This window comes from Uranotaenia lowii, chromosome 3, assembly GCF_029784155.1.
Source record: "Uranotaenia lowii strain MFRU-FL chromosome 3, ASM2978415v1, whole genome shotgun sequence".
Taxonomy (NCBI): Eukaryota; Metazoa; Arthropoda; class Insecta; order Diptera; family Culicidae; genus Uranotaenia; species Uranotaenia lowii.
Window position 1 is genome coordinate 293,546,471 of NC_073693.1, and position 14,257 is coordinate 293,560,727.

The following is a 14,257-nucleotide window of genomic DNA, read 5'->3' on the forward strand; positions in this document are numbered from 1 at the left end:
ATAACTGTGGGCCCTTTTACCACAGACTGGTGCCCTCATTTTGTTCATTCGCCAAATTGGAACGCCCTTTTGAATTGCAGAATGACTGTTCGCCTTTTGGATCACTCATTAAAGAAGCAATATTCAAGCAAATGTCGGCTTTAAAGCGAGTCCGAATGATCACATTAACACATTAGCACATTCAACGATCTTATAAATGCTGATTTGTGCTTCTCCTCGTCCTGGGAAAACAAATTTCATAAACTTCAATGTCCCTTTTCCACCTCGAAATGACTATCCGAGACATTAACCAAACAGTAGCGCTACAAAGTGCTCCATACAAGAGTTTAGAGAATTAGGGAAGCTTTTAGGAACAGGCATATAATTGAAAGGAAATAAGCTCCTAATGTTATTTTTTAATAATTATTGGGCAAAATTTTGTCATGACAAGGTACTTGCAAGACACGTCGATAGAAATACATTTGATTTTTTTTACAAATATTTTTGAAAAATGTGCTAACAGCTCTCACATAAGGGCAGACATTTCAGAAGTGCATTTTTCATAAATGAAATACAACTCTTAAATAAATCTATAAAAAATCTTAATGATCTTAAATCTTCTTCCAGTACAAAAAACAACTCAAACACTTCGTTGATTAGAAAAAAAACCATCAAATTTGTTAATTTGGTTAACAGAAAACAGAATAAAATTCCAGTTTTTTCAACCAGGTTTTTTACTTGTTAGAATGCTTTCCAAAACAGAACTTTCGTAAGTTTAGCTTACAAATATCTCCAAAAAATTTGTTGAATGAATGTTTTTGTGAAAATATCACTTTTTCATTCAAAAACTTTTAAAATACTTAGATAAGTGTGTTTTCAATCGCAAGAAAAACACTAGTTTTTGAAACTCAATTTATCGCTTAGTAGTTCTCAATATTTTTTAAAAAAATATTTAAAACACTAGAAGAAGGCCTAAAAGTTTATTCTACTTACTTTTTAAGAGATCCCTGAAGAAAAAACCGGAGTAAAATGAGTTTTAAATTCATCGAAAATTCACTCCCCTTTATTTACCTTTTTTCCTAACTACAAAACATCAAACATTTAACTTTCATCGCGGATTGGCCCTTTTGTTCGCGACGAAATTTTGAGGGGAAATGGGCGGATGAACTGTGGGATTACACACTCATAGAAAAAGCTATTCGCCTTATTTAAAAAATTAAATTTAACTTCACTAAAATAAGAAAAATTAAAAGGAGATCATGTTTTCGGTTGTAAAATAAAGAGTTTAACGCATTTATGCGCATGCCAACTGTAAACAAATCCAGATAATCATCTGGATTTGTTTACAGTTGGCGCATTCGCCGTATTCAAAATTCGATACCGAAATACATTAATTCAAAAAAAAAAATCTCAAAGTTTCGTTTCTCGTGTTCCATTACGTCGTATGAAACAAAATGTAAACAGTTAAATTACAAAAATATACAAAACTGAAATAAACTAGTCGCAACTTTTTCCATTTAGAATATTTGTAGACTGAACAACATATTCTGTATGTGAAATAGACATTTTATAGTTGTTTTGTTAACTTTTGCAGCAATTCTCTATGAATTCTAAAGATGTTTCCATACGGCGTAAAGTTTTCACGTGAGGTTTAAGACTTATCTAGAAATCTGTTGGCTATAAAGTTTTGGTAACCTTAAATATTTTTTTTTTTTGCAAAAGATCGACTGTGTTGCAAAGTGTTGATCATCTGCCACCTGTAAGAATAGTTTTTATTAGAATCTTTTATAGAATATCTACCTGTTCAATAAAAACTCACCCTTGACTTGATATCTTGTTGCTAGAATATAGAGGAAAATAATATAATTATATTAATCTAACCAAATTTCATTAAATAGAGTCTCACCTTGTTTCAGCGTACGGAAACAAACAGACTCCAATTTGACAACTCGATTGCTGATTTTCCAGCAAACTAATTCAATTGCTGGAAAGTCCAGCAATTTGAAAACCGGTTGCTGATTTTTCAGCAAAAATTTGGATTGCTGAATGTTTCCAGCAATTTTGCTGGTAATCGAGGCCAAAATTTACAGTGTATGCAACTCTATACAAAACTCGAATGTTTATGCACTCGATGTTATTATCCAACTCGCAAATCTAGTTGGATAAATTTACGGCTCGAAAAAGCTTCTAATTCATCTACGGGATTACGTATCGTCTCAATCGTTTGGAGTATAGTAACGTGGCATTACATGCTGTCAGAAAATGTAAAAGACGGCAGGTTGCTAGCTTTTTCCAAAAAAATGCACAACAAGAAATGGCTCTCTCCATTCTTCCCTAAGCTTTTGGCTTCATTCAACTTCATAATATCCACGCAAACCGTACGCTTGCATTCGACACTTGCCCGGATTTAAATGAAGTTTAAAGTATTTTATTAAAAAATCGAAATATTCATTAAATACATATTACAACAGTTACAAGAGCTAAAAACAAACTAGGCTTCTGCAATTCCTCAGGAAATTTTATAATCATTTTTAATCTATATACACTGCCGGCCAAAAGTTTGGAATCACCCCCTCAAAAACATGTAAATTTTGATCGGCCATATCTCAGCCATCTCATTGCATACACTTGAATTCTTTTGATCTCATTCAAGAGATCATAAGCAAAACCTTCTTTGTGTGTTTTTTACAAAATGTTAATATTGAGTTTATATCACTTGAATTTAGCTTAAAGTTGGGACATTTTTCGAAAACAAAACTTAAAATTCAAAACCGATCATCTCAGGGTTGGGTGGAACAAATTTCGAAATTCGAGTTGCATTCGAATCCTGTTTTTCATACTTATTGAAATACATTTGTTTAATTTTGTGCGAAAAATTTGCAATGTACTTAAAATATATAAAAAAAAGCTACTTAAGTCATCGTCCAAAAGTTTGGGATCAACCCGTAGTATTTGGGCTAAAACATGCACTTTTATTTCACGCGTATCTCTGTTATCAAACAACATACTGTTTATCAGGTAAGCTGATTTGGAAGCTAGTGAGTTGAACTAACCACTCCGGTCTGTAACTATTTGTAAGACAACTATGTTATGGTTTAAAAAAAAAAAAAACTATGTTATGGTCCAAATAAATTTGCCTTTTTTTTAACGGTCGAACTATTTGGTGAAAATCATCAGAAAATGATGAAACTTTGGTTGAAGTTCTAAAGAAGTTAGTCTTCAAAAATATATTCTTCTAAATATCCATGAAGCAAGTTTAACTCATTGACTTCCAAAACATATTACCAGATAATCAATAAGTGTTGTTTCTAACAGAGATACGCGTAAAATAAAATATTTTAGAAGACTGATCCCAAACTTTTGGCCGTAACATCATGCTACGGAGTGATCCCAAACTTTTGGACGACGACTTAAATACCAGCGAACCGGGAAAACCGGGAAAAAACCGGGAATTGAAAATGGCACCGGGAAAACCGGTAAAAAACCGGGAAAGTCGAATCGAAATCGGGAAAATTCATTAAAAAATGTTTTTTTGATACAAAAATTTATTGAACCCTAAAGTTAATTCATTTCATCATGAAGAACATTTTCTTCAAAATTTTTTCACCCATAGTCGTTTACTTCAAATGGGAAAAACAAAAAAAATCGGAATTTTAATTTCATGAGTATAATGCGGGGACGAGTTAGAAATCATAAGCATAATCTATTTTTAAGCTCAAGGATATTGTTCAATATGAAAAAAAAAATCATTGAAATTAATTAACGTTTGATAACTGCGAAGCTTGAATTCGTCAGTAAATGTCGTATGGTATTTAGAGATATTTTTTTACAAATAATTTTATTGAGGCATTTAAGTCATAACATTCTTGCCATGTATTCACTTCAATTGTGTTATGTTATTAAGAAACTGAGCCGAAAATAAGTGAAAACAATTAAAATTCATACGTTGAAATCAGATAGTCTTTTGACTTAATTTACAGCCCGAAAACTATGATGTTCGAAACTTCATTTTTGTTCATCAAAAAAGGTTTTGCTGAATCGAAACTTGATAAAAAGAGTAGCCACGTAACACACATATTTGGAGTGGGGGAACAATTCTGAGGAGGCTGACCAAAAAACCGAATGAATTTGTTTGAAAAAAAAAATAAAGATGAAATGTTTATAGAACGGAAAAAGATTGATATGAATTCAGTATCCATTCAGTCCTTAGTCACCTGTAAATGGACGTTCTTGAAAAGTAAAATATTACAAAAGTCTTATTATCAAATGTTTTTTTTTCATAATTTTAACAATAAGATTTTATTCGTTACTTTATTTGATTTTGGCTGTTTTGAATTGAGTTGCGGTAAAATGCGGTATTCAAAAGGTACACGTTTTTATTATACCATACTCAAATATAAAAAATGCGGTAAACAAAAAAAAACTGAGTTGCCTTCATGTTATTTGGTTTATTGAAAGTTGTGGTGACAAAAGAAACAAAGTTTTCAAATGATTTTAGTATACATTCCGCGATTTTACTAGTTATCTACCTACCAAATTTTTTAAAAGATTAAAAAATGTTGAAAATTTTAGTGAAAATATCACATCTTGCCGACATAAAGTGATACTTTTCAATTGGGCATGATCTGTTTGTTAAGGTAGTTAGCTGGTTTAGTTTCATAGAATTAGGATGTTTCAAGTATTGCTAGGTTAGGTATCGGTAATGGTATTCGCCTCCCCAATGCTCTAGAAAGTGTGCATTTGCGGTTTATGAATTTCGTTGGCTTATTCTTAAATCAAGCATTTTACAAGAACTAGGGGCTCATTGGATGGGAATGCTGTTTTGACAAATATGATATTTCAGTTTGTAATACACTTTCGACATTTGTTTTTATTTATTTATTTACTTTTGGTAGATCTATACATTTTTCGGTTAGGATTGAAATTCATAAATCAAAGTTTAAAATAGAAAATATGATTTCGATAAGCAAGAATGAGTAGATAGATCAGATAATTTATTTCGGGCATTTAAAAAACAGGCACACGGTTTATTCGAATTGAACCCCTATCGTGTAGATTAAGTATTAAAGTTTGTTTGAGAAGTTGACCACAATTAGTGATAAGGTTTTTGTTGATACTTACGGTTTCCTTCAGCAGCAGCACAGCGGCACAGCAGCAAACTTCTGCTGCCACGAGCGAAACCAAAACAGTTTGTTTTGGTTCCGCATGCTTTGAGTCAATTCGCAATTGAAACAATAGCGGTGATGATTGATGATGACAGCTGATGATGGTAAACACGGTATAAATGTTTACATCATCACACGGTTAAGCGAGACAACACAAATTGGGTTCGTGGTAACTCACCAGTGTTGCCAGATATTCTGAGTGGTTAGCTCAGAATATCACACGAAAATGAGAAAACTAGTAAGTGAGGATATCACTTCAGTGAATATTGTAAATAGCTATCGCTTATGTAGGTAGTTCTTTAAGGACTTGACGAACAAAATGAATAAAGATTAACTCTATTCCACCACTGAAACCTGCGTTTTCAACAGTTTTAAAAAAACAGCACTGTTATTTTCCTGTTCCGTTGATAAGTTGACGATATTAATAAAGCTATTGCTATTTAAGCTTATAGTTCATGGTTGATGCGTTTAAGAGACACCTTTTCTAGATTCTGTTTTTATGATATCCTAATGGAGTTATCGAATAACCGTGTAGTCGCGTAGAATCAATAACTTGAATATATTTTTCACTTAGCAAATCTATAATTATTTCTAAATCAAACTAGAAAGAATCCAAATTTATGGAAACGAGTAAGGTAGATGACAGGTAGGGAAATTTCAACTACGGTAAGATAGTGAACCCTTCTGACAATGATATCGAGGCGTTAGCATATGATATCATATTATTTGATACCATACTGCTTTTGCTCGGTTGAATTGAAGGTTGGGTTAACTCAAAGTTCATATGGGGCCCACCAACCGTCCTAGTCCGTCGAGCACTATCGTATCGCTTCCCCTAAACTGGTGCTTCAGAACCCTCGGGCTCTGTTGCCGCTATCCTTTTCTAAGCTATACTACTCTCATTTAAAATTTTCCTCTTCTGTCCCCCGTTCTGTTTTTCCTTTCCGGGTCAGCCAGGCGGTCATAAACCCATAAACAAAAAAAAAAAAAAATATTTTATAGTGCTTAATAAGAATAAGATTCAGCGGAATCTGTTCTCAGAGTAGAACAGGAAAAATCTTAATACCAATCAGTAGGAATTAACATCAAACTTGATATGTGACTTCGCAGCTAACCATCATAAATTAAAATTCGAATTCAGAATCCACACTTAAATTTAAGTTTGTTAGTTACTCAATCCGAAATTATTTCCTAATTGTTTTTTATTTCATTCTGCAAAAACTGCTATTTTCTGTAGAAATCCCTACGAATCACTTTAATTTGATTTTTTTTTCAACTTAAATTCAATTATTGAAAATTTACGTGCAACTTTTATAAAACGGCTACTTTTTTGATTAAAAAATTTGATAAACAAATTCATTAATGTATTTTAGAACTGGAAAAACCATTAAATCTCAATGAGGAAAACCGGGAAAAACCGGGAATTTAAAAATGGAAACTCGCTGGCCACCCTGTAAATAGCTATTTTATAGATTTTAAATACATTGCAAATTTTTCGCACAAAATTAAACAAATGTATTTTGATAAGTATGAAAAAAGGTTACGAATACAACTCGAATTTCGAAATTTGGTCCACCCCACCCTGAGATGATCGGTTTTTGAAAAATGTCCCATTTTTAAGCTAAATTTAAGTCATATAAACTCATTATAACATTTTGAATTCCAAAATGTAATAAGAGGGCTGAGATATTGCTTATAAAAATTTTCTTGTTTTTGAGGGGATGATCCCAAACTTTTGGCCGGCAGTGTATATAAAAAGCAATTTCTGTCGTCTTAATGCCTAAAGACCTGAAATTTGGCCTGGGTGCTCATTAGTACCAGGAATGATGAAAAATGTTTTCGGATTTTTGGATGACCCCTTTTGAAGGGGGTATGTAGTGGAGTCGTCCATACAATACGAATACTATTTTAGCGATATTGACGTCATTATACAATAAATTGCGATAAAAATTTGTACACAGACGTTTTAAGGTATAAAGGATGAAAAAAGGGGTCGTTCATATTAACTGTTTACAGTTTTGCGATATTGACGCTAATAAACATTGAATTGAAATTAAAATTTGCACACGGGAGTTTTGAGGGACGGACAATTGATTTAAGGAGTTAAATTTTGGGTCAGAGGACTACGAGAAGGGTCGTCCATAGTGATTGTTCACTGCTTTTTCGATATTATCGTGATTATTCATCAGATTGAGATGAAATTTTGTCCACTAGATTCTTGAGAAGCAGACAATCGATTTCAGATGTCATATTTTGCATCGAAGGTAGGAAAAAGGGGCGAGTCCATACTAATTGTTAACTGTTTTCGTCGTGATTATGCATCGCAATTTTATGAAAATTTTCACATGAAAGTTTTACAGCACAGGCAATTGATTTCAGGTGTAAAATTTGGGAAGAAGAATCGGCAGAATTTAATGTTTTTTGCAATAATTTCGTTATTATGCGTCAGATTAAGACGAAAATTCAAACACGGGAGTTTTGCAGGATGATAAATTCCTGAATTCAAACTTTGTAACAGACGGCGAAAAAGGGGTTGTCCATATAAACTGTTAAATGTTTAAGAAATAGTTGCTTTATTTTTCAAACACAAACATCTCAACACATATTAAAAGTTAATGCGAAACGGAGTTCGTACGGGATCAGCTAGTTTACAGATTTTATACCATGTAGATATTTTGTAACCTACAAGCTTCTGTTCAACTTTAATTTTTTTAAATTACTTTAATTATTCTTTCTCGTGATGTTCTAACTTCGAGTGACAAAAAAGGATTTTAAAACACTAAAAATCCGGCTTAGTTGGGTTTTGTTGAACGTGTAGTTACAGTGTTTTCTTCTACTGAAACCTTTTCTTCAGATTTGATTATAAATCTGGTCTGAACATCGTATGTCTCTCATTTTTCCAGTAATGTAATTTGATGTTGGACACCCTTGATACCCCAGGGGAATAAAATGCTAACGACACACTCTAACTCACAATATTTCAGTCGGAATTTCCCTTTTCATAGATATGCAATAATTTGTGCTGTATTATATTTTTAATAAATTATTTAAGTAAGGTCTATGTTTTGGTTTTCTCCTGTAGAATGTGAGAATAAAAGCTCTGTTTCAATTTATCTTTCAATTGTTAAAAAATGCAATATAATTTCAATACACAAAAACAGGATTATCTTTGGACATTGTTATAAATCTTGTAAGTCATAGTATGAGAAAATTATTTATTTGCCTTTTAAGCTTTCAGTCGTATTATCTGAATTTCCACGAAAAAAAAAAATACTCAATAATTGCATTCCAATCAACACAATTCGAAACCATTAATTTCTTGTTAATATCGTTGTTACCCTTTTTAACGCCTAAGATGTGTGAATTTTGTTATTTAATTTGTTAAAATTGTAATTACGTATGTTCAATGTTTTAAAGGGGGAGGGGTAATCTTCAAAGGTTTTAGTCTTAATTTCAATTTTTGAAATAAAATTTTATAGAAATGTTGTGTGCTAAAATTGTGATCCTTTTTTTCCAGCGCCAACAACAACTGGCAGACCAACTTTGCCTCCCTGAGTTCCAAGTCGAACGAAAACTCTCCACAATCGAACAAGAAGCAGCGGGACTGTGGAGAAACGGCCCGGGACAGCCTGGCCTACAGCTGCCTGCTCAAGAATGAACTGCTCGGCACAGGCATCGAGGACGTCAAATCCGTGGCAGAGGATAAGGTTGGCCTGCTGTCCAACAGCAATCGGCCCGGTCTCTTCAAGTACCAGTCACCCACCAAGCAGGTAGGTCGCCTTTGCGCGATTTCTGAATCATAGCTCGCTGATACATTCTTCGAGGTTAGAGTAAAATTTGGACTTCAGAACGATTTGTTAACTAATACTTCAGAGATACTTGTTAGAATTCAAAATCATTGATCTACCTAATCATAGCATGTTACAAAGAAAAAAAAAGCCGAACTACATGAAAGGCTTCAACCGAAAAGTTTGGAAAGTATGAGTAATGAGCGTATCGTTGTATATTAAATATGTTGTCGAATGATTTGAAACTCTTCCCAGCACATCTATGCTTGTATGGTGTCTGGAAAAAAATGCACTCACTTACTGTTTTAATCCAGGGCTTAGCGCTCCATTTGCTAAGCTGAGATTCAAAAGCACTAGCTAACTCCTCCTGTGAATACTTTCATTTATTTTCTATGTCCACACACTCATTTCGCATAGACTGGACAGAATAAGCGCACGGTCCATAAACCAGATGGACTCGATTCAGAAACTAGTTTATGATAACTGTTAGTCACTAGGCAAATGGCATTGCATGCAAGCTCCCAGCCAGTACCAGTAGCTGTCTGTCCCTCCCTGATGTGTTGTGGTTGATGCAGTTTCGAAATTCACATAATTTGTCTTATTTCTCTGCATACCGGAGCGCATCTTTGCGGGGCAATATCCTACTGTTTCTTCCTCTGGAAATTGTCACCGATGATGGTGTGCTATTCATACGGGGGCCATAACAATTTAACTCTCAAATGTGCACTTTTGCACGTTCGAATTCGCATTTCAAACGAGTGCATATTCCGACTGAGCATCACCATTTCTGTCCGATGGAAGAATGGTGACAATAAAATTTGCATTCGCTCAATTACTTGAAATCGCAAATAAAAAAGTGCAATAAAAATGAACTTAAGTACTGAAAGTGTCATGATTTACCCGAAAAATCTATTTAGCAGAAATTTAAATGCGAAAAAGTGCACCTCATTCGGGGAGGACAAAAACCTCTGGCACATGTTCCAACGAGGCAGCTCGACTCGTCGAAATTAGACCGACTTAAACTGCTGACCATATATACGCTCGCACTCCATAAGTATAGCACTGGCACATATGACTAGTCGCTCCTCGTCATTCCCGACCATTTAGAGTCCCATATACTTACGCGCGCAAAGGGAACCAAAATTGTACCGGTTGATTGAACTCTGCAACAACACCCGCAGATTTGGCTGTACGACGACGACTACATCCGGAACGTGGGAGTTTTTTTTTTGTCGGGGGAAAATGCTCACCCGATAGGGACTAAATTTGGGTTTCCTCTATGGATATATTGCTTTAGTAGCTGGATAAAATTTGCATTCTTTTTACGGCTAATCAATTTTCTTTTTTTTTTTCCTTTACTCGGTCCGGGTTTGGATTATCACATACGCGGTTTTTTTGTCGAAGCATTTATTCAACCTCATTTAATGACATCATCAGTTGGAAACTTTTAATAGTTTTTTTACAACTGCAAAACAAATCATAAAAGTACTGTAACTGACTTATTTATTTGTAAAAACATAATACCAAAAACCAAAAGTGCTTAAACAAAATGACGTTTAGAGTATGTATATTCTACACCTTCCAAATTCTAAACTTTCCAAATCATCATAATCATATATCCAATATACTGAAGATTTGATACTTCGAAATTGAAGATAAATATTGAAAATTATTCCCTTGGAGCCTAAAGTGGCTTAGTGCATAGAAGCTGATTTTGAGAAAAAGGCACTTGAAGTTCAAACAGTTCCACTAAATTCAACAACCATTTTTTTTTAAATATAAGTACACAACGACTTTTTTTTTTGAAAATGAAACATTTGTCAAATCAATGCATATTAAACGTTTATTTAAGCAGTTCCACCTTTTTTTTTTATAAATGACTTAAAAACACTATTTTTGTACAAACTTTTCTCTCAAAGTTTTGATGAAAATACCGCTCAAAGTGCGTTGACCTGTGCAAGGTATACGCAAAACTAAGCTTTGGATGCGTTTTTCTCAGTTTGCATTTTTTGCGCATACGAATCATATGCATAGAAAGGCAGTTAAATGATTTATAAAACACATGATGTGTTGGAGGAATAGAATCTAAAAATTTCTGAAGTTCTTTATATTTTCTTTATGTATTGCAATGCTGTATGCAGCCAATCTTCTTCCGTTTCTTTCTTACAATTTTCTTCTTGAAACAGCAACTTCTAGAGATAAATTCATCTCTAATGAAATAGGCAATGAGAATAAATTCATTTTATTTTATTTTTTCTGTAGAGTGGTTTCACTTGGTGTACAACTAACTTGAAGCTAGAAGGGTACAAGTGCAGCACTTGAACCCCTCTGTAGGGTGGCCAGCGAACTGAGAAAACCGGATAAAACCGGGAATTGAAAATTGGACCGGGAAAACCGGAAAAAAAAACTGAAATTTCAAATCAAAGCCGATTTATGGATTATTTTTTCCTATATATAATCCTATCAAATTCTTAATTTCATTTATTTCAGCATGACGAAACATTTTCTCAGAAACTTTACAATCCCTAGTAGTTTATTTTAAGATTGTGAATTTCGAGAAGATCCCGAAAATATCAGGATATTACATTAATGAGTAAAGAGCCGGGAAAAAATGGAAACGTCATAAAAATAAATAGATTTAGCTCAGCGCATTGATTTATCGAGCAAAGAATCCCATACGTTGAAATCATGCAGTTTTCGATTGAATCTACATCTCAAAAACTAAGATTCAAGCTCAACATCTATCTTATAATTGGAATTATTATATGTACACTAGTCCAGAATTGATGATGTTTGAATCTGCATCAGGAGCTCATTTTTTTTCAGAAAAAAAACACGTTGTGCTGAAACGAAACTTGAAAAAATTTGCAGAAATCTAACAAAATCATTTTAACTGGGGGATTTATTTTGAAGAGTTCGACAAAAACATAGTTTTAATTTGGTAAAAAAAAAGTTTTCAAAAAAGTTTTTTTCCCAAAGATTTTGTAATCAAAGATTGTTTTCAAATAATTTGAACAATGAGATTTTATTTTGACGTGGCTTAACTTACCAATTTCTAACAAACGACATAACCTCGTAATACTTATCTTATTCGGATTCGAAAATGTTTTCTTCTAATTAAACTCAATTTTAACTTTTGAGAATCGGGAATTGTCCCATACGGAAAAATGCGGGAAACAAAATAATAAAATAAGATACCACAGTTTTATTTGGTTAATTGATACACGCACAGAAGGCCGAATGTGTAACAAAATATTTATCATGTGTTTGTGTGATTCTTGTATACATTTTTAACTCAAACCAGTAGGATTTCGAATTGAAAAGTTGGATTTGAGATAAGATTGGAAATTCAGACTTAGATTTCAGATAAATTTAATAGTATTTAGGTAAACGGTTTCAGGCATCTAGAATTCAATGCATTATAAACTTTTTTTTAAAGGTATCCAATAAAAAAACATGATTCAGTATTCAATATGAGAGTCGAAATAAAATTTCAGATTGCTTAGCATGAATAAGGTTCATCAGAATCTGTTTTAAGAACTATAGAAGAAAATATTAGAATATCAATCAGTGCCAAGCATTGAAATAAAACTTGATTATCTTTTCCGAAAATAAAATAAATTTTAGAAATTAAAATTTGAATAAGGAATCCAAACTTTAAATAAAGTTGATTTATGGATCGGTTATTCAATACGAAATTCATCGCGCATCATTTTTTTTAAATTTCAGAATACAGAAGTAAGATTTCAATACAGTGAATCCCCGATTTTGTCACCCCCATGATGCATTTTAGGGTAACAAATTCGGGACAGTGACAACCGGGTAGTTTTTAAAAAGCACTCTTTTTTTAATAATTCTGTTCAAATTAATCAGAAACATCATCACTGCGTCATTTAAAACAGTGAAGGTTGTATTTTTGTGTGCTACTAGTTAATAATTGATGCGTTAAGTCTCTTTTTCATCGAAATTTCAAGAAAATTCATTGGTTGGTTCCTTAAAACGCGCTGTTTGGATCGGTATTATTAAAAAAGAATGAATGATCCCCAGTGATTAAAATCCCAATGACCTAATAAAAAACAATCTAATAAAATGAGTTAAAAAACGTATTGTTCTAAACAATTTCCAATGAAAAAAATTAAAACTGACAACTGGGGGAGCATTCCTTCTGCTTACTTCGAATGAAGCTGTACGGATATTAGACAAGATGATGCTTTAGATTTCTCGATAAATGACGTCATCTTCTTGTGGCGTATTAGGGAAATTGCTTTTAAGACAGCTCAATTGAGGCCCTCAGAGCCAAAGGGGTATAAGAGAAAAAAATGTCGATTTGAAGTTTTTAATGCCAACCAATATTTCGTTTTCCAAACTTTGTTTGATGATTTTTTCAGATTTTCAGAGTTTTATTTACTGTTGTGTTTAACCTAAAAATGAGTAAGATGAACTAAGCTTGCATCGATTAAGAGAGCGAGAGCAAACAGGAAAAGGAACGACTTGACTCAGCAATTTTGAACTGACTAGACGTGTGTTGCCAATTTTAGTAAAATTAAGCTGTGATTGTGCTATTTATTACTAGAATTAACCTATTTTGATCCGTACTATAACTTGTTCGTAATTAATTTATTGCCGTGCCGTAAAATATATTTTGTGTATTGAGTGGAATGAGCATAAACAAAGCTGCCCCCGTGGGGGCAGCGGCTACTAAGGAAGATGATAACCTCAAACCGATGCATACACCGGACGACCAAGAGATGGTAGATACGTTTACAAATGAAAATGAAAAACCGAAACAAACTGCTCAAGTAAGTCAAAATAAACCCGAAATAGAAAAAATGAGAAAAGTATACCAGAAATTTAGCTACTGTGATACTGATAGCAGACCATACAGAGTCATCATAGAAAATACAGATCTAGAAAGGAGGAAATATATAAATAGGCTTCAAATAGGAATAGTATTGAACCAAATAGGCTTTGACAAGTGTATAGACGATATTAAAAAGACCGGACGTAATAAAGCTACTGTTTATGTTGGGAACATAAAGGATGCCAATAGACTAGCTGATTGTCAGAGCCTAAACTTAAAAGGTTACAAAGCATACATACCCAAAAAATTTGTAACTGTTACGGGAGTTCTGTCTGATATTCCAACGGAATTGGATATCAATGAAATAATTGAGAATGTGATATGTGATGTCAAAGTGGAATCAGTGTTTAGAATGACAAGGAAATACAACGATGAAAGGATCCCCACCAACAGAGTAGGTATTGTCTTCAGAAGTAATGTGCTGCCAAGGTTTGTAAGAATGTTTTCTGTAATAAATCGAGTCG

At 33.3% G+C, this 14,257-nt stretch overlaps 1 protein-coding gene across 4 annotated transcripts in view; it reads left to right on the forward strand.

The window, feature by feature from the left end:
* The window catches only part of LOC129754210 (fizzy-related protein homolog), a 60,162-nt gene that overhangs the window by 7,393 nt on the left and 38,512 nt on the right, over window positions 1–14,257 (forward strand). For all 4 annotated transcript variants that reach the window (XM_055750113.1, XM_055750114.1, XM_055750115.1 and 1 more), the window contains exon 3: window positions 8,662–8,914. In XM_055750113.1, coding sequence (XP_055606088.1) covers window positions 8,662–8,914 — 253 coding nt within the window. The remainder of the gene's footprint in view (window positions 1–8,661; window positions 8,915–14,257) is intronic.